Here is a 21,330-nt window from a genome sequence, read left to right as displayed (position 1 = left end):
GTCAATTTGTGTTGAAGATCTGTTACTTCTGCCTTCTAAATCTGGAATTATAGGTGGGCCTACTGATATACAAGCCTACCATGCATTTTCAAGGGTTCTGGGCATCCAGACTCTATTTCTCTTGTATGAATGGCAACTATAGAGCCTTTTTCCCAGCCTGGCTTCCAGTATTTCTGCAGATGAGTGGTTTTTACCTTCATATTTCTGAAATCCACTACTGCTCTGTTGACTGTAATACAAAAGCAGTTAGTCTCCAACTTTATTCTTCTGGATAAATAATTCATCAGTGAATGGAGATGTTTATCCAGCATCATTATAAATGACTCTAACTAATATATAGAAATGCCTCATTGTAGTTCCAAATGAAGCCTAGCATCTTGTATTTTTAAAATGAATTTTGAAAATAGCTGGCATTTCACAAAGGCCAACTCTTTGGCTTAAAATTGTAAATTTCAAGTTTTGGGGAGCTGGGTTTTGGCTTTGTTTTTAATGTAGCTGTGTATTTATTATATGTGACTTATTTATCTTTCTCAGAATTTGAAAATCATAGCGATGCTGAGGTTGAATTTGAATACTTGGTACCCGAAGCACTCTGAGCATGTGAGAAACCTCCGTCTCTGATGCCAGTTGGCCTAAGAAAGCATCAAACGCTATTCAAGAGCTGGCGCTCTTTCTCACTAAACAGAGATTTCACCAAATTACAGAAACATAAAGAACGCCAGCCAGAAAGATCATCCAAACTGTAAACTCCAGAAAAAAAGGAATTTAGAGGCTGGCACAGTGGCTCACACTTGTAATCCCAGCACTGGGGAGCCTAAGGCATGAAGGTTGTAATAAAGCCAAAGCAAGCCGGCCACGCAGTGAATCGTAAACTAACCCTACCTACAGAGTACAAGACCCTGGTCAGAAACAGGATAATTATTTTTATTTGGTAGTGTGGCTATTAGCGGGTTGCTACACTGGACGATTCTACCCCCCTTATATGTACAGTACTAACTGGACACATTGCGGGGGGGGGGGGGGGGCGGCAATAGGATGTGAAATTGGGAGGCACTACTGGGGCGAGCAACAAGAAGCGGATACATTGTAGACAAGTGTGACATTCTTCAAAGAATGTGAAGAAGGAGGAGGAGGAGGAGGAGGAGGAGGAGGAGGAGGAGGAGGAGGAGGAGGTACTCACAACTGGGAGAGATGATTAAAAAGACTAGATTTGCCTGTGTAGTGGTGACACATGCCTTTAATCCCAGCACTTGGGAGGCAGAGGGGGGTTGGGGGGAGAGTAAAGGAGGAGTGGAAGGGATCTTTGTGAGTTAGAGGCCAGGCTGGTTTACAGGGAGATTCCCAGGACAGCAGAGCTGTCTCAAAAACAAAGCAAACAAAAGACTAGCTTTGGATACATAATAAATGTCAGGCCAGCCTGTGCTTTCTATCTGGTCCACCTCAAGAATAAAATATCAAATCAGACTTGGGTGAAACATTAAAGAAGCCACACAGCCCTCCAGCAGGCACTTCCGTCACAAGAAAAAAACAGGCAGGTTCCAACTGAAAAGGGACCACTGTCTCTAGACGCTCTAGCCCAACTGGCACCTCCCGGAATCTGAGGCCCCAAGTTGATCTTTCGGGTAAGCACTGGTCACACTCCAGATGCTTTTTATTTTTTAATTTTTATTATCTAAACAGCATGCAATTTTATAGCATTTTAGCTGTATACAAGCGATCTTCTCCCCTTTACAACTTTTTTGCTTGGAAGCTTGTTCTCTAGCTGACCTAGAGTTTGCTATGTAGTGGATGGCTTTGAACTCCTGATCCTCCTGCCTCCACTTCCTGAGTGCTGGCATTGCATATGTGCACTCCCACACCCAGCTCTTGGTCCCTCTGCCTTTGCCTCCTGAGTGCTGGGATTACAATCCCGTTCCCTCATACATTCCACATGTGGCGTATCCATTCTGCAATCAATGGACAGCTGAGTGGCTTCCACCCTTTGGTTATTATAAGTAATGTTGCTATGAATATGGGTGTGTAACTGCCTCTACCCGGCCCTTCTCTGTATTCTTGAGAGCATGTACCCAGAAATGACATGAAATCACATGGTTTCTCTGTATTCGATTTCTGAGGACCTTCTAAGACTGTTTTTCACAAGTGGCTTCACTATTTTACACGCCCACACTGCATAAGGGTGCTAAGTCCTGTTTTGCTTTGCTATGACAATCCGTCTTAACCCCTGTGTTACACCATGGCTTTGATTACTTTTCCCTAATGACTGACTGATGATGCTGGACATCTTTTATGAGTCTACCAGTCCTTTCTATACAGTTTTTGGAGAAATGGCTACTTAAACCCTTTGCTTTTCTTCAGTGAATACAACCAAGGAATAGATTAACATTCCATCTAAATACAACTGTTGACTTGGCAACATTCTGAGTGTCAATGATTATTTTGGATATAAACCTGGGCTTATGTCTTATGGCCTTAGGCATATGATGGTGTAGTTCCAGCTATGATATCCTTTAAAGTTGTAACACTTGCTTATTTTCTGCCCACTGTAATTGAGTCACTACAATAACACAAGATAGCTTCAGACAATAGCAAGGCATCAGGTATAGCCAGACAGAGTTTATCAAGAACCATTTCTACAAAGTCACACAAGTTGACCTACATTTCTGGAGGACCAACCCTGAGATGATTCCAAAACAAGGGCCGTTCTTGGGTCAGCAATCACCAGCCACAACCTTTATATCCCTCAGAAACCAAATATTACAGACTAGCATGAATATTGCATAATCTGACTCAATGTTTCCCATATTTACATGTATGTGTGTAAGCCTTGGTAAAGTGGAGGCTTTAGTTGTGGGTCCCCTTTATTACCCCTTGAGCTTAAAAAAGCTGCTTCACAGTTTGTTTTATAACATAGACAACTCTAGGTCTAAATGCAAGTTAATTACAATTATAAAATGTAAATTCAGAGCAGCTATGGTTAGAGGGTGATTTTGGAAGCCACCTGGGATTCCTGGAGAGCCTGACATTCCCTGAGTGCCCACCACCATGTCAGTGGGTAATTTTTCCTATGATTTCCCCTCATGTGACTTTGTCGTCTGTATAGCCAACAAGAACAACAATAAATAGAGTCATGGAAGAAAGGATGATTGACATAGCAAACATAGTTACTGTGCATGGTCTGGAATATAACTTAGTCATAACTTAGTTATAACTTAGACTTTGTGTTACGTTTTTAATTCCTTAATCTGCAATACAAACACATAGTAATTATTCCCCATCTTTTTAGGTAGAGTAACTGAATTAAGGATGGATAAACATCAATGGTAAATTGCTTGCCTACAAGGTGCAAAGCCCTGCTTTTGATCACCAGTGCTTAAATAAAAATGAAGTTACTAAAACAGGGCCCATCTTAGTAGACCCCCAGACCTTAGCACAACTGACTCCATAGTGGAAGTACCATTCAGGCCATAAAACTCAGCATGTAGACAGTAGACAGTACCACCTGGCAAAATGAAAACAAAGGCCTAATCCATCAAAGTCCATAGTTCTGGGAAACTCTCTAAGTGTACCAACCTTGCATTTTGGCTTCTGTAGTTCTGCTTCTGACTGTTCTTGTTAACTGAAGTATGTCAACCCAGAACATTGTTTTTGTGCTTAAAAGCACACGCTGAGAAAGGCTTGGTGCTAATAACAACTTTCTATTGTCTAAGCAGTCTTTCCTGGTGGATACCCAACAAAAGTAACAGATGATGTAATCTAGCCAAGGTCATCTAAACTATTAACAGTAAAATTATGACCAGGGAGATAGACAGGAGATTCTCCAATTCTGAATATTTTATCAACTATAGGGGTTTAAAGAATAGAGCTATGCTAAATCCAGCAAGATACCATCCCATATCACCTCTGTAAACCATTTTTCAAAATACAGACCTTAGGAACACATACAGACGAGGCAGCACATATGCACAAATCCAAAAAATGAGAAGCAGCTCTTTTAAGCTATCCTTGGATCATAAACTTCCCTGCTTTCATAAAGAAAGCCTTATGATGCTGAAACCTAGAGACACTCTGTACACCTGTACATACATCATGAGTGTGGGTTGAACCGCCAGCTCAAGTTCCTAGCATGTGCAGTGGATCTATACGCTGTTATAAATACATCAAAAAGATCTGCAAAAAGCAAAAGGAAACTACACAGCATTTTGTGCACGATGCATGTCTCAAGCTGTTAAGAAAAAGGCTTTAAAGTGCACTACAACGTGTACAGCCTTACCTGAACATCTGATTTCCCCACATAGTAGAGGCTTCAAAAAATAGAAGTGGCCTTGTCTCTCCAAGTAGAAGAGTGACCTTATCTGACTTTGATGAGTAAGGTCACTTAACAAGGAGGAGAAAAGAATGCCAGGAAGAGGCCCTAGTGCATAGCTGGCATCTCTGGATGCCATGCCCTGCGCCTTGTTTTTCTGTCAATCATAGGTGGTGGCTATTTTCTGCCTTTCATTCTGTTCTACTTTAGCTAGTTCACAGTGCCCACAGTTTAATAAGGAAACAAAATAAAAGGTTGGCCTTCTCCCTCCTTGGACATCACCTAGCTTGGAAACCAAACATACTGGAAAGTTTAGACTTCAAACCATCTCTCGGGGCTCTGTATCTGAGATGAGTTTGCATTTTCACTGTTCACGGGAATACCCACTATTTTTTGAGACATTTACCTCTTCTAAGCTAGAAGTCCTTTGTTCTATTTAATCAAAAATTGGTTTTTATGTTAAACTAAAGGATTATCAGGAGGGATGGGGTGATGGCTCAACAGGTAAGAGTGCTTGCTGCTCCAGCATGAGGACCTGAGTTCAAATCCTCAGCATCCACATATAAAGCCAGAGTTGACTGAAGGTGCGTCTTTAATATGAGTACTTGGGGTGGGGGTCAGAAGGGCATAAATGGGAGGATTGCTGGGGCTTCTGATCTACCAGTCTTGACCAGGTTCAGTGAGAGACCCTCCAGATTCACAAGAATACTGAGGTTAGATAGGAAAATTCAGGTTGACAGTAAAGGTAAGAACCTAATCATTTTTAAAAGAAACACTGACAATTCTTTAAATATTTCTTGCTACAATACTGAGGACACAGCCATTACTCCTTTGCTTGGTATGTTTTAGTCCAGACTGAGAGGCTGGCAACACATCTACTTTGAGACAAAGAGTCTGGCCCTGCTAATTCCAGAAGGCATCAGTGGTTGATTTTGGAAACAATCCAAGAAAAGCATAAGGCCCGAGTTATTTCCAGGCAGACTGAAAGTCATGGTTCCTTCAGAGTGTGACCCAATTCCCAAGCTAACAGGTCCTCTTCCAACTTGATGAACTGTCTACAGATTCCTGCGGACTATACTATATAATGAATGTATGTATATATCTGTGAAGCTAATCCAACCTGTGACCCCTTTAAGAAACTTGAAGTGGGTGGGTCCTCATTTTCTATAAAATCTAAATATTTTTAACTCCACAGGCAATAACTCAAGCCACACTTCTCCACACAGTACACTGCATTCCATGCAGCAGAATGCTATCAGGATGAACCTTATCACCCTTGGGCCACTGGTTCAGTGAATAATGCAAGGAATGCGATGTAACACGCTTGATGACAAGCCTCTATGACAGTGAATGGGTGCTCCATCCTGTGCACCTGGTGACCAACAAAAACTACTTTGCACATCTCGAAATAATAAATCAAGAGAATAGAGTTGGTTTTTTTTGTTTGTTTGTTTTTTGTTTTGTTTTGTTTTGTTTTGTTGAGTAAAACTGGGTTCCAGGCCATGAACTTGCAAGACTGCCTAGAGAAGAGTCATTCGTATTCACAGCTGTTACAGCCAATAGCAAGGAACAGTCAGCGGGTATGGACAGATGGCTGTAGGCACACTGCCATGTCAAGACTGAGCTAGGAAGTGGCAGAGAGTAGAACAACACCACGTACCCAACTGCAAGCTAAGGACTTTCCAGCATCCTAGTATTCATACTTGCCAACAGACTAGTGTAGTCTCCACATCTGTGTGGTGTGAAAGAACCTGCTGATCACCAACACAGCCTTTGAGTAGTTGTCTCACACACACACACACACACACACACACACACACACACACACTCTCGCAGAAACTCTTATAAAAGAAAGCATTTAGCTGGCAGGGAGCATGGCAGCTTGTAGGCATGGTGCTGGCGTACAGGGGTACATCATGGGGAAGGTCTTCATTCCGTCTGCGTAAACTTTCATCATGGCTCAAAAGCTAGCCCTTCTAGAATAATCTTAAATGCTGACGTTTTTGTTCCCAGTACAATACATGGCCTAGGCATGTGGATCTACCAATAACATTTAAGGAAGTATCCAGCATTATACCGGTCATGTGCTGGGTCATCAAGGGGAAGTATCTTCATACTGTTTTAATTTCATTCAGGCAATCTCAGGACCAATTAATTACTTGGTAGTGCAGCAGGCCTCACACCTAAATTCCATTATTTAATTCCTTCCAGGGTCTTGTGCTGCCCTTACCACATGACATATGTGTTTTAACCAGACCTGTTAAAAAAATAATTCATGAAGTATTTTCTGGGAGAATGCTACAGATGTTGTTAGGCCCCTTTTGCTGGAAATGATCATTCTTTCCATCACTCCATAGAAAGTATTTCTCACTTCTCTCCCTTGCCAAACACTCCAAATAGTCACTTTAAAATTCAGCAATCTAACCTAATTTTAGCAATGTATAGTTGCAGAATACACCATAAAGTCATTGGCACACAAAAATTAATTTTAGCAGTTGGCAGTAAAGCTGGCATTTAATTATCAGTCTTTCTTGGGTGTTAAAAATATATCAGTTTTCCATAGTTAACAACAAAAAAAGAATTTTGAGTTCCCTCTCTCTGCCTGGTTGGGTTACTTTTGCTCAAAGTCCTAATTTTTTTGCTTCTATATCCAAGATTCTGGAATAGGATATAAATCTTAAGTTGTTAAGTGTATTATGGGAGCACTTGTGTTACAAACGTTTGCTACAAGCACAGCAATTCCTACAGTCAGTCTATTCTGGTCTCTCAATTCTTATTAATAAAACACAAGTATTTTCACGAGTTATATTTCATTATTATACATAGTAATAATATTTTTTCACCGGTAACTCATGGTTCACTGGGTAAAAACATGTTCTACCAAGCCAGACCAAAGGACATGAATACACACAGACACACACACAGACACACACACACACACACACACACACAGAGTAAATAAATAAATAATTAAATAAATAAGTTCAGGAAAAATGAAATTTTAAACATTGGGTGATTTTTAAGTCTTACAGTAACTTTCATTAGACTTAGTATGATCTTTAAAAGAGCAGAGTTTCAACCTGGAACCTATGGCAGGAGAGGTTGTTCCAGTGTGTAAGCTTTTATTTGTGTGATGTCTGCTAATCTAATTGGGCCATAATTTTGTTATCGCTGATGATTTTAAAAGCACTTCTGATATCAATTTACAAATAGATCAGACTACCCCATTATTTAATGGTTTAGGAAAGTTTTGATCCCAGACTTAAAGTGACATCTTGCAATTGCTATCATAAACATCTTTTGCAAATGTTTATACAGGGCAACAGGATTGAAGTTTTCATATTGCGTCCATGATGATTCAAAACATCTCACTTCATTTTACTGTTATGCTCATTTGGAGTTCAACAGGCCTGGACTGACTGACATGTAGCCATGTAGTACATAGTTATTGCCTCAATTTTCTTCCAAATTGGTTGTAGCAAAGATTAAGTTCAAACTCAACCTCTGAGTTACAGGAATGGTCATCCAGTACACCTAGTAGAGCACAAAGCAAACATCACACCTTTGGAGCCTCGAATCAGCAACAGCTATGCATCTATGTATAACCCCATGTAACTTCTACCATCAAAAGTTGTATAACTGTAGGGGAGGACTCTGTTTAGTACTTGATCCAATCAGCTCCGTCACATTGCTACAAATGAGAAACTCTCATTTGAGAGAGTCTCTACACCTACAAAATGAGAACTCTCAATTTTTTTTAAAGTATATATTAGCCAGATCGTCTAAAATTTTACTTTCATTCACACCTAAATGGATGAACTTTTTCTCAGGATCTAGACTTCTAGGGACGTGGAAGTATTGTTTGTTTTCAGGGAAAAAACAAACTCAACCCCATATGCAGCCACACCAACTTCCTTGCAGGCAGGCCCCAAAACACATGGCTAGAATCCAGTTTATTACCCAGCTCAGCTGTCCCTCCTGGGTTTACACTTCCTTAGCAAGCATTCCTCTTCTTTGTGTTCTATTCCCCTCTCGGTCACATAGCAGACACTCTCAAACATGCATTCTTTTTTCTAAAAAGACTGAAGACAGGATCAGCTCACTCCGCAGGGGTCGGCCCAAAGCCTTTCTTTCCCATTTCTTCCCTGAATCCCTGTAATAATTAAACATGAGCTTCATACTTCAGAGGTTTTTCCCACCTCTGTACTAGTTTACCTTAGGAATGCACGTGAGGGATTTCTCCTGAACATGATGAGCTTCTGGTAATGAACAATCTTACAATTCCGGGCTTGTCCTAGCAACCACAGCTGCTGAGAGCAGAAGACGGACAAATGGAAAATTCCCTGACTTGTGGTGACCACAGTCACTCTCCATTTTTCATTTGCCCTGGTCGGAGTGAGCAACTCTGAGTAGGCTGATATCTGTTGTTTAACTTTTCTATTCTGATGAGATTTTCTCTGGGGCTCAATGAAAAGCCAGACTTCTTTGTAATTTGTCCTGTTTCAAATCATTCAAGAAAAGAGAAAGAAGACACTGGAAATAGGAGTCAGAGGTTCAAAGAAATTATCAGGACAACTTGAATTGTGGGGAAAAAAAAACATGAATAATTTGAGACCCTTTTCCTATTTCTTAGCAAGGCTTGTTTTATTTGATCATTCCCTCTTTTAACATTATATTTTTTAATTGTGTGTGTGGGGGGGGGTCCATGTGAGGAGAGGATGGTACGTGTATGTGAGTGCTTTTCTGCAGAGGGTGGAGGTGTAAAATCTAACAGGCATGGAGTCACAAGTGGGTTATGAGCTACTCAGTGTGGCTGCTGGGAACTGGACTCAACTCCTGTACAAGATCTGAGCCATCTCTCCAGCCTTCAGTTTTGATTTTTTTTTTTTTCTTATTTAGTTATTCTGAATGTGAGTTTTTAAAAATTTTGCTCAAAAGACCATACTTAAAATATACTAAATTCACCACTCTACACACTTAAATGTTTGTTGACTTCCAGGGCTGGGTAAGTGGTACAGGAGAGCACTCTTGTAGCAGGGAGAATCCTAGGTTCCATCTTCCACACAAATAAACAAAAAAGAATTCATCTTATTCTTACTTCAGTCTACTTGTAACTCATCATAAAAAATGCATGCCTTGACAGAAATTCGTCAGCTGCAAACAAAAGATATGAAGAGGTGGGGGAGCGTCATACCCTTCCCATCACTCAGAGTCCAACAGCAATAAAGTTCAAGCCATAGCCTCGTTAGAAACGTCCCGGATGCATCTGTTCATTCACAAAAGTTCTACAAGGACTTTCAAAGTGGAGGATATTAAATGTATCCTGTTTTGTTTTTAGAGACAGGATCTCCCTCCATATCCCAGGCTGACCAGAAACTCACCTTTATCCCAGGTTGTCCTGGAACATGTGACAATCTTCTCAGCCTCAGTCTTTCAAATGTTTGGATGAGAGACATGAGCCACCATGCCTGGCTGCACTCTTAAGGCATGGAAACCATGAGATCAAGTGGGTTTCTAAAGCTAGGGTTTATACACGCTCTACTTGGAGTTGAGAACGTGACTGCATAATAAAGAAACTAAGCCAGGACAAGTGACTCAGGCCTATCCTCCCAATAATTAAGGAGGCAGAAGCAGCTGGATCAAATGTTCAAGGTGTGCACAGGCAACTTAGTGAGATGTTTCTCAAAAAATAAAGTAAAAAGAAGGATGGGGGGCTGGGGGGTGGAGAGGTGGCTCAATGGTTAAAGAGCACTGACAGCTCTTCCAGATGTCCTCAGTTCAATTCCCAACAACCACATGGTGGCTCACAACCATCTGTAATGGGATCCTACACTCTTTTCTGGTGTGCTGAAGACAGCTACAGTGTACTCACATACACACACAAAAAAATAAAATAAAATAAATAATTTTTTAAAAAGAAGGCTAAGAATACACCTCATGGGTAAGGAAGGCATTTGCAACAATGTACAAAGCTCTAATACCCAGCACTGGAAGGTGGGGGAAAGGTGGGGAAAAGCAGAGGGACAGAAGGATGGACAGGAAAGAAAGGAAAGAGTCCTGTCTAGAGAATTCTGACTCACTCTGTTAAACTGTAATATTCTTACAACACCTCTCCACAACACTCCATTTCTGTAACCTATAACAGTTCATTTATTTTATTTATTCAGCTAAGTTTCTTTCTTTCACTTTTTCAAGACAGGGTTTCTCTGTGTGACCCTGGCTGTCCTGGTACTTGCTCTATAGACCAGGGTAGCCTCAAACTCAGAGATCCACCTGCCTCTTCCTCCAGTACTGGGATTAAATGCGTGCATAGCTCCTGGCTCTCAACAGTTTCTTTCTCTTTCTTTCTTTCTTTTTCTTTCTTTCTTTCTTTCTTTCCTTTCTTTCTTTCTTTCCTTTCTTTCTCTTTCTTTCCTTTCTTTCCTTTCTTTCTTTCTTTCTTTCTTTCTTTCTTTCTTTCTTTCCTTTCTTTCTTTCTTTCCTTTCTTTCTTTCTTTCTTTCTTTTTAATGATTCAACAGTTTCTCTCTCTCTTTTTTTTTATGACTTATTTATTATGTATACAATGTTCTGTCTGAACATTATGTATTCAATGTTCTGTTCTGAGACCAGAAGAGGGCCAAGATCTCATTACAGATGGTCATGAGCCACCATGTGGTTGCTAGGAATTGAACTCAGGACCTCTGGAAGAGCAGCCTGTGCTCTTAACCTCTGAGCCATCTCTCCAGCCCTTAATGAAGTTTCTTATAAGCCACTGTAATGTGCTTTCCTATTCTCTTCACAGTAACCCTTTTGGAATGTGTTCCTGGTGCCAGGCAGTGTACTATCAGAATTGGATAATCTCAGCCAATACTCAGGTAACCTTGAGCAGAGTGAACAAGGAATCTGAGCTCTGGGGTTACACATGGAGGCAGGACTACCTACCTCACAGCATCTCCCTCTGTACCTCGTGGGGTTCACACCTTCTTTTAGAAGTGAGCAGGTAGGAGTGTCATGAATTGCCAGGCAAGATGCCCAAGTGTCACCTCCACAGGGAACATACAGCCATGTATAAACATTCAGAAATGTTTTTCTGACAGCATGCTTTGTCATCAGATGAGATTCTGACACTCTTAAATAACATATTCGTTTTATTTGCCTCTCATAGCTTCATCTTCGAAAATGAAAGTTGCTACCCTGACTCTGGAGGAAAAGAGGAAGGAAGAATGGTTGGGGAGGCCAAACAGCAGACATGAAACCTAAAGCAGGGAAATTCAGTGACAATATTCTGAATCTCTGACCTGATTCTGTGTGTAGTGCATGTATGCTTATATGTGCACATGTGCACATGTGTGCTTGTGTCTGCTTGTGCGTGTGTGCTTGTGCGTGTGTGCATGTGTCTGTGTGTATGCTTGTGTGTATGTACACGTGTATGTGTTTGTATGTGTGTGCTTATGTATATGTGCACATGTCTGTGTGTGTGCATGTGTACTTATGTGTACGTATGTGCTTATGTGTGTACATGCATGTGCGTGTGTTTGCTTGTGTGTATGTGTATGTATCTGTGTGTGTGAATGTGTGCATACATGTTTATGTGTGACTGCAAGTCTATGTGCCATGGCACATGTATGGAGACCAGAGGACACCTTGGGTGTCACTTCCCACCTTTCACTTTGAAGTAAGGTCTTTGCCATTTTTCTGTTGTGTGCCCAGCCTGAAAGCTTCTTCGGATTCTGCTGCATCCACCTCTTATCTCGCCTCTGTGACCATGAAGAGTACAGACTGCACTGGCTATGCACTGGCTTTTCATGTGTGTTCTGGAAATGAAAACTCACATCTTCCCCCTTGCATGACCAACTGAGCCGTCTTCCTGGCTCAGCAGCTCCTTTTTTTACTTTTTCACTGAATGATTTGTTCTTGTGCTGGGGTCTCCCTATGTAACTCAGGCTGGCCTCCAACTGACAATCCTCCTGCCCCAATGCTGGGTTATGGTCATGTAGCACCACATAGTCTTACACTTGTAGGCATGTTCAGTCTTCTGAACACAAAGGCCAATCCCAGCAGGTCTGACAACCACCTCTGTGTTTCAGGGTCATTCCTAAGAACAGATGAGAAATAGCAGGTCTCACTACTGAAGGTTTCCAGAGTCACTAAGAAGAAAGGAAAGTAAGAGAGTTTGTTTGTTTTTCTTTTCACTCTCCTTCTCTGATCTCTTAAGTGTCTCATATGAAAGGCAAGAGTCCTGCAAATCTGGCCAAGAGACCAAATGGGTAGATTACAGAAAGGAAGTGTGTGTCCACATATATGTATGTGTACAAGTGCATACACACATATGCATATGTATGAGTGCGCATATGTATTTTATAGGGCCTCTTCTGCTTATATCTCAACTACAGACATGCCCAGGCCTAACTAAGAAAAGAAAAGCACAGAAAAAAACACCAATATGGTGTTTTTCTGAAAATTTAACATTACTTTAAACTCATTCTTTTATAGTTTAAAATGTATTATTTACATATAAGAAAAGGGAAGGTGTATAAAATACACAATTTTAAAAATAAATATTCTAAAATGGATCTGGAAATCAGTATGTGAAACAAAATAAGCCAAACTTTGAAAGACAAGTACTGCCATGTCTTCTTTCATATTTAAAATTATATGTGTATTTAGATATGAATGCTTATATGTCACAAAATTAAAGGGGGATCAAAGAGTGGAAGAAGATATCTTTAAAAAGGTGGGAATAGAGAGACTAGTGGGTGTCCAGCTGAAGAACAAAGGGAGCTGGCTATAGAGTACAAGAAGAGAATGACGGAGGACACAGTATAATAACACAAATGTTTGGAGATGCTGTGATGATACTTACTACTCCATGTGCTAGCCTAAAAAGTTAACAAGATGATAAATTTTAAGAAAATGTAAGATCTTCAATTCAAAATAGTGAGGTTCAAAAAAACTGAAAAATAAACTTTTTTTTTTTTTTTTTTTTAAAAACCACATCAGACATCTGGAGCCAATTGTCAGCAACCAGCACCTTCTGGAACCTTCTGGAACTTTCCAGTTTCAACCTAGTTCTATTTGTTTCCTTTTATTTTATCCTATTGTATGAGACTAGATCTTACTATGTAGCTCTGGCTAGCCTAGACCTCACAGAGGTCTGTCTGCCTCAGCCTCTTGAGTGCTGGGATAATAGGTGTGCAGCATCACACTTTGCAACCTCTTTACACACGTAGATTATCCAAGAGAAGAGATTAAGCCAAACAAGGCAGGGCTGGAGAAACCCTGGCATCCCACACCCAGGACTCAAAGAGACTTGATGTGGCAATTCTTCAGCAGAGAGCTAGCAATCTGAAACCAAATGCCAGGAGATGAAAATAGCTTCTGATACCATAACCCAGTCAGAACCAGCTCAAGAAAAGGTCACAAAGTAACTAAGCCAGGTAGAGGAATGGCCCCACCCCTTCAGGCCAAAAAGAAAATAGCCACAAAAAAAAAAAAAAAAGCCAATGTTATTCCCCTTCAGGCACCACAGCAGAGTCTTCACACACACCACCTGTCTCAGAAACATCATAATGTCTCTTGTATGTGACAGCAAGATCAACTAGAGAAAGTTCTCATTGACACACAATAGTAGATTCCTCTCCTGTGTGAACGACCCAAGTCTTGGCAGAACTTAGTGACTTCCATACCAAAACCATCAGCTCCATGAGGCTAGGGAGTTTCTAGCTTAATCAAGTCTCTGAAGCCTCAATCTGGGTAACTGCACAAGGTTCTGCATTCAGAAGGATATGGCACTAGGTTTAATTCTCTACCATCGTTGTGTTCAAATTCTCAAAATGTTTCGAAAAAGAAACCTTGTAGTTTTGGTCTATGCTGGGTACCATACATTAGGTAGCTAGCTTGGTCTGCCATAGACCTAATGCCCAATGTGCTTGGTCTGCTATAGACCTGATGATGCCCAATGTATTTACTCAATACACAAATGAGTGAATGAGCAAAAACTGTCTTAGAATGGGTTAAGGGGCTGAAGTGATGATGGCTTAGTGGGTAAAGTGTTTGTGATACAAGCATGAAGACCTGAGTTCAGAACCCCAGAATCCAAGAAAATATGCATATGCCAGTACCCCAAGGAGCTCAGTGGCCAGCCAGTCTAGACAAATTGGCAGGCTATAAATTTAGTGAGATGGTCTCAAAAAAGAAGGCAGAGCGCTATACAGGAAGATACCTGCTGTCAGCCTCTAACCTCCATGCCTGCACACAGGGGGCTTGCAGGCAGGTACACATACAACATGTGCCCACATGCAGGTCAAGAAACTACAATCTATAGCCAAAGTGTGCCTTCCCCCACCTCCACCAGCCTACTATTGTATACAATATTTTATTGACTGCCTTGATTCACAAAAGAAAAATCGAGTGTTGGAGACTTTAGGGTTTGCAAAACCTAAATTTTATCAACTAGCCTTTCCAGGGAAAGTGTGTTATCCTAGAAAACTGCCTTACATTATTACTGCCTGTCATATATATATATATATATATTCCTATTGAAAAACAAACAAACAAACAAAAAAGCTGATAGCCTCCTTGTGTGACTTGGTCTAGCTCTAAGGAACTAGCCACAAACGTCTCTGATTTGGGACTTTGTAAGTTAAGTGTGGATTTTATATCTTGAACCTAAATATGTATCATTAGATTCCAAAGAAACTCAGGACAAATAGCCGAGGTGCTTATTAAAATATCAAAGCAGATGCTGGCTGCCAGGGTCTCCCAGTATCACAAGAACCTGTTAGAGAGTCCTGGCCTCTCTCAGCACTTACCACCAACCACCCTGCCTTAATCTCTCCAGCCTCTGAGCTTCACATCCCTTCCCCCCACCCCCAAGCTTCTGATTTCCTATAACACCCAGCTATTTCAGCCATGTGCTCTCTCTTGGTCCCTCTCTTCTCACCCTCTCTCACTGTCCTCCCCACCCCCTCTCTCCTCTCATGGCCTGGTTCAGTCTGCTGGCCATGTTTAATGTACTTCTTTCTCTCTCTGCTCTGGATCCTTCCAGATGGCTCTGGCTGAATTCTCCTTCGCAAGCGTACCTAGGAGCAGACCCTAGGAGCAGACCCTAGGAGCGGTCATGACCTCATTGTTATTCATGCATGTGTTTTAATATAAACATTTTCTTCCAAATCTAAACACTGTGCCAAACAAAGATGACTCATGGTTATTCCTTGGCATCCACCTTCTGTAAGAGCGGTTCTCAACCTGGAATTACAAGCCCTTTTGAGGGGTCGAACGACCCTTTCACAGGGGTCACATATCAGATACCTTGCATAGCAGATACTTACATTACAATTCATAACAGCAGCAAATTCAGTTATAAAGTCGTAACAAAAATAATTTGATGGCTGGGAGCCAGCACAACATGAAGAACTTTATTAAAGGATTACAGCATTAGAAAGGTTGAGAGTGTGTATAAGAATAGACACACAAGGCAAACAGGCACCTCAGTTTTTACCTTAGTCTTAGTTCACCCCTTATACACTCAGTTTGGAAGTCTCCCACAGCCTTGAAGAGGCTACTGAACTTTGACACAAACCAGTCATTTCCACTGCAGAAACTGTGTGAGAAGATCCAGCAAGGTCATAACGTGAGGACCTCTTATGTCCTTTTTCTTGCCTGAATGTACTTTAACTCCATGCCTGATTACACTGAATAACTAATGAATGACCATCTTTTCCCCCCAAGGCAGTTCTTAGCAACTATTTAGAGACAGCAATTTTGGGAGTTAGCTCTACCTGTCAGGAAGCTTCTAGACGGTGACTTTAGTGGCAGGTTTTTTGTTTTCTTTTTCTTTTTCTTTTTTTTTTTTTGCAGGCCAGCTTCCTAAGGCATTCCATTCACAGTAAGAACCATCTACGGCATAGGCTGTGCAGTGTTCGAATTCTAACTGACAGTGCTACACGCAGCTTTATGTTAAGTACTTCTCTCTTGATAGTTGGGTAGATGGCTAGCGTGATTCAAGGGCACTTCCTGCAATCTATAAGGTCCACACTTTTTAAGTCACAGGATCTCAGAGCTGTGATTTGTTTAAAGGGCATTTTCTGGATAATGGCTAGGTTATTTTTGCAAAGAACAGGAAATTCTGTGAGAAGGAAGTATCTGGGAAGAATAAGATATACAGAGAGGAAAATTCTATGAGAGAGAGAAGGATCAGACCTAGGCAGAAAGCAATTGGGATAAGGCTCAGATCTCTGGAAGAGGTTCTGCTTCTGGTGACAAGAAGATAAAACTGAAAAATTGACTCATGGGGACATCAAGAAGTGTGAGTTTCAAGGAACTCTTAAAGAGATGTGACTCTGTGTGTGTGTGTGTGTGTGTGTGTGTGTGTGTGTGTGTAAAAGGGGTGCAGTTTTTGCTGTTATATCCTAGCTCATGATGGTATAATTCATGAGCCCCTAAAGAACAGGCACTGACCATGCAAGGTGGCAAACACACACCACACCAACTGTTTCTGTCCATCTAGTTCTGCTGGTAAAACCCTATGCAAAATCTACAAAGCAGATGACAAAGCTTAGCACAAAAGGGAGAAGGAAGTGATGGGGACTAAGAAGTAGTCATGATCAGGGTCAGGGGTCAACAATAGCTCCAGTGGTAGTGTTGATGACATGTGAGAAGAATACTTGGGACAACTAGATCCCAACAAAGGTCATTCTCCCTACTTCTCGAAAGCCCCCTACACTAACTGCTGGCCAACAGCCCAGACCAAGCCACAGGGAGCAAAGAACTCATTACTCCAATGGATTCTGTTTCCCTTGAGCTGGAATTTTAAATTGCCAAAATATCACCAGACTTATTTCAGTGTATCTAAGTCTCAGCGCATGATTGCTATACCAAGAAGAGGGAGTGGGGGAGAGGAAACTACAATTTCAAGAATGCTTTCTCCACCTTCACACCCTGCACAAACAGGGGCAAGTTCTTTTATAATTGGATTTGGGAGAAGGGTCCCCTCAGGCTGCTTCAAAGGAATGCCGGCCTAATAGAGAAATGGCTTCACAATTCAGTCAGCAAGCTCTCTCTCATATTTAAAATCACGAGCACAAGCTGGGTGTGGTGGCTCACATCTGGAATTCCAGCAGTTAGGAGGGAGGGGCAAGAGAATCAGTGCAGATAAGAAGCCAGCTCTGTGGTCTACACACCAAGTTCTAAGCTAAACACCATGACATAGTGTAACCTTGTCCCCAAAAAATAGTTGAAAGGAAGTTACAAGCCCAGAAACCTCTGAATTGGTTAATACAAATCTATCTGACTCCATATCATACCAAACATTATGAACTGAGTTTACAACAGAACTAGTCAAATTTCCGAAGGGGCCTCCCCTATTGGGTTTCTTTAACTGAGATGATTTCTCGGTGATGCTCTCTAGGTGGCTTGAAAACTTAGAGCAACTTTTTACAAAGACTTCATAAATCAAAACCCACTGGCATTTTTTTTTTTTTTTTTTTTAACTAAAGGCATCCCCAAGGCCTCTCACCTTTCTAGTTGTCCCCATGTCATTATAAGGAAAAATAAAGCAACAATAACCAAAATCCTCCTTCCTCTGTCAACTCTTTCAGCCAATAGTAAATTCCTAATGATAACATGTTTAAAGCACAGTGAGGTGGGGTGGGGTTTTCTTAAGCACAAAAGGCTTAGCATTGTTTTCCAAAATCAAGATTTCTAACCAAAGGCAAGATGAAGAAGGTACAGATGATTCAAACATCATGATCAAAACGAAAACAGGGCCTAACCAGCCTGGAGTTCATACCACATATCACATGAAGCACGGGAGTGGAATGGACCACTTTCTGAAATTATCCTCTGAATGAGCCAGTAAGAGATAGGATCTAGGAATGAGGAAGGAATCACTGGCTGTCAGAAGCAAGGGCTTACTAGGCTTCTGAGCAATAGAACCAGATCTTTTTTTTTTTTGTTCCTGACAGCAGAGAAGGAGAGATGAAATGCTGTTGAACACTGACAAGGGTGGAGTTCCTTAAAGCACTTGTGTGTGAGTGCTGCTTGTTCATGGTCCCGGGCATCTCCATGACAATGAGAACACCACAGATTTTTCTGTTTACTAAGCCATTGATACTTACTGCATTAGAAAACAAAACTGGAAAGAATACACTTCAGGTACGTACTAACTCAACTGAAAATAATACGGAGAGGGGTGAGGGGAGGAGAAAGAACAGCAGAGCAGCGTCACATCGGAGTCTGGAGAATCCCTCTGATCTGGCCCAATAGAAGACAGCGAGATTTGTTGGGCTGTTAATATTTCAGAACACTTGGACTCAAGGAAACGTCAATACAGTCTTGAGAATGCAGATTACAAGGGCACAAACAGGACCTTAGCATCCTTATGACAATGGGTTTATCTTGTGAACCTCTAAGAAACCCCTTTGGGACCCTTTCCAGCCTTCCAGGCCACCAATGAACACCTGTCCTATCAGTTAGGAACAGTAAACCAATGAACTAAACCACTAAACCAGTGAACAAACCCAGACAGAGAGAGGTCAAGCAGTGACAGGTAAAGGTGACCACCTGGTTTGGGGGTTGCAAGGGTGGCATGAGATCATGGAGGGGAGGAGCTGGCTTACCAGAAGTGCTAGTAACAGTATTCCCCGACAAGGTTAACACACACACACACACACACACACACACACACACACACACACACACACAGAGGACAGGGACTGGAGGGAAAGCTGAAGAAACTTCCCAGATTTCTGAAGGTCATTTGACACAGAAGGAGAAAATCTCCCACAGTGTGCTTAGTGAGTTTAGAACTCAGGATCCTTTCCTCAAATCCTGTCCCTGCCTACAGAAGTAAGCAGCTTTGGGCTCCACAGAAACTTGGGGGCCCTCATCCCACCTCCATTAGGCAAATGAGCTGTTTTCCTGGGTACACTATCACCTTGTTCCTTAGGAAATGTGAGCAAGCCAAGGGAGTGGCTCCATTATTTATGGGGGCCTTTTGCACCACCCTGCATTTACCAGAAACCCTCAACAAGCAAAAATGGACACACTGAGAACCTCGCCGACATCCTCTGGCCTCTCTTGTCCGGGTTCCTCAGCAATGGACTAGTTTCCAACTCAACCTTCTTTCTAAAGTCACCTGGGACTGCTCTCTGCGGTGCACCCAGAAAGTGCCTTCAGAAGGTCACTTCTCTTGAGAATTTGGGAAGTGTGAGCAACTGGGGAAGTGGGACAAGCTGCCCACCCAGTCACTGTCCCAGCAGAAAACCAGCGCTAGAGAAACCTCAGGTATTGCTTCCACCCAGAGCTGGATAGCCACTTCTGAGTGTAGCAGGTCTCCGAGCTTTTATCTGGATAGGAACCCCAACCCACACATCCCAGTCCATTCTTCACCATCAGTCAAAGGGTTCATGAAGTGTAGAATCTTTAAGATCACTTTACATGCTAAAATTCGAGAGAAACAAAAACCAAAACTCTACTTTATGAAGAACTGCTAGCTGGTATCCCTCCCGCCTCTCCAGTCACAAACCGGGGTTTCGTTTCTCCCCTTCACAGTTGCTCACTACTGAAAGCTCTCCCAGGACCTCCGGGAGTTCAAATGTCACTTTCTCAAAAAGGCCACCAAATCAAAAGTTGCCTCTCAGCCGGCTTTCTTGAGGCTTAGGAGTTCTCCTCACTCTGGGAAATTATTTTTATTTCAACATTCCATCGCCATCTCTTTGCCTAGGCATCCTCTCCCCGCGACATCCCCAGCACTTGGCTGGGGCCAAGCAATCAGCGAAGAGACTGAAATGAATGAAGCGCGGTGCCTGGTGTCCGTGGGACTCGCAGGAAGGGGGAGTCCTGCACTGTCCGGAGCAGCCAGGCCACCCGCGCGTGTGACTCGATGGTACCCGGAGACAGACTCACAACGTACCCCCTCCCCAGCCGCGTGTCCGGCCCTGGAGCCGCAGGTGTCACCTGGAGTGCGCACCGCCCGAACTAGCTCCACCAAAATGCCCAGCCCTACTCACTCACCATGGTGGCCGCAGCCGCCCAGGTCCCGACAGCGGCGATCGCCCGGGACGCGAGGGCCAGAAGAGACTGTAGCAGCCCGGGCGGCTGACAGGTGAGGTGCCAGCCTCAGACCATGGCTACTTCCCACAATGCCCTTGAACTGAAAGTTTGCAGACTCCTCCCTGCACCGGGCCGCTCCTCCCCACCGCTCCTCCCACACACCTTCCTCCTGGCTTCTTCCCGCCGTTTCTCTCCTTCCCTGCCTCTACACAAGCCTCTCGCTCCAGATCCCCTTTTACCCTTTCTTACTCCCTTCTCCTCCCCTGGCACTTCCTTTACTCTCCAGCGCCGGCGGAGTTCGCCCGGCTTCTCATCATCGCTAGCCCCGCCCAGGGCGGTGCTTGCACCTGCGCGCGCACCTTCTGCGCTGGCCGCGCCCGGCACCCGGGCTTCCCTGTTGATCAGGGGTCTGCTGTTCTCGTTCTGCTGCCTCGTCCTGGGCGTCATCAAGGGGACCGGCGGTCGTCCGACTGGCAAAGAGATGTTTTCCTTTACACCTGAGAAAAGTGTAAAAAGCAGTCTGGCCCTACACCTCAGGGAGAGAGCGGTTCCCAGAGCTAGAAATACATGGAAAATGTTTTCACACACATTCCCTTGAGTTTTGTTTTGCTTGTAACTAAAATTGTAATTCAAGAACATGCATAGCCCTCTCTGCTTAAAGTTTTCTAGTACGTTATGGTACTGAAACTTGGGTTTTTTGTTTGTTTGTTTTTCTTCAGTTGTTTTTCTTCCCCTTGATTTTTAGGCCTAGACTGTGGTATTTAAGTTAAAATATAATTACATCATTTCCCCCTTTCATCCCTTCAATTCCCTACCCCATGTATACCCGCCCATCCTGCCCTCGCACATCTTCTTTTGAAATCATGGCTTCTTTTTTTTTTAGGGGTGTGTGTGTGTGTGTGTGTGTGTGTGTGTGTGTTACTGCTTTTAGTATTTTTTGCCATATACCTAAAGAGAGACAAAGACCCTTAAAAGGTTAACCATTGTCTGAAT

The 21,330-nt window shown here is 42.5% G+C and overlaps 1 protein-coding gene across 2 annotated transcripts in view; it reads right to left on the bottom strand.

Moving 5' to 3' along the window:
* Positions 1–20,658, bottom strand: part of Ap1s3 (adaptor related protein complex 1 subunit sigma 3) — a 61,410-nt gene extending 40,752 nt beyond the window's left edge. The window contains exon 1 of one of the 2 annotated variants that reach the window (XR_013109467.1): positions 20,299–20,658. Coding sequence is in view for 1 of the 2 variants with exons in the window: in XM_034497150.2 (XP_034353041.1) it covers positions 20,299–20,301 (3 nt within the window). In the remaining variant the exon portion in view is untranslated. The remainder of the gene's footprint in view (positions 1–20,298) is intronic. The other variant, XM_034497150.2, reaches the window with a different exon arrangement.
* Positions 20,659–21,330: the final 672 nt, after the last annotated feature.

This window comes from Arvicanthis niloticus, chromosome 3, assembly GCF_011762505.2.
Source record: "Arvicanthis niloticus isolate mArvNil1 chromosome 3, mArvNil1.pat.X, whole genome shotgun sequence".
Lineage (NCBI taxonomy): Eukaryota > Metazoa > Chordata > Mammalia > Rodentia > Muridae > Arvicanthis > Arvicanthis niloticus.
The sequence above is the reverse complement of the archived record's forward strand: the minus strand, read 5'-3'. Positions and strand labels throughout refer to the sequence as shown.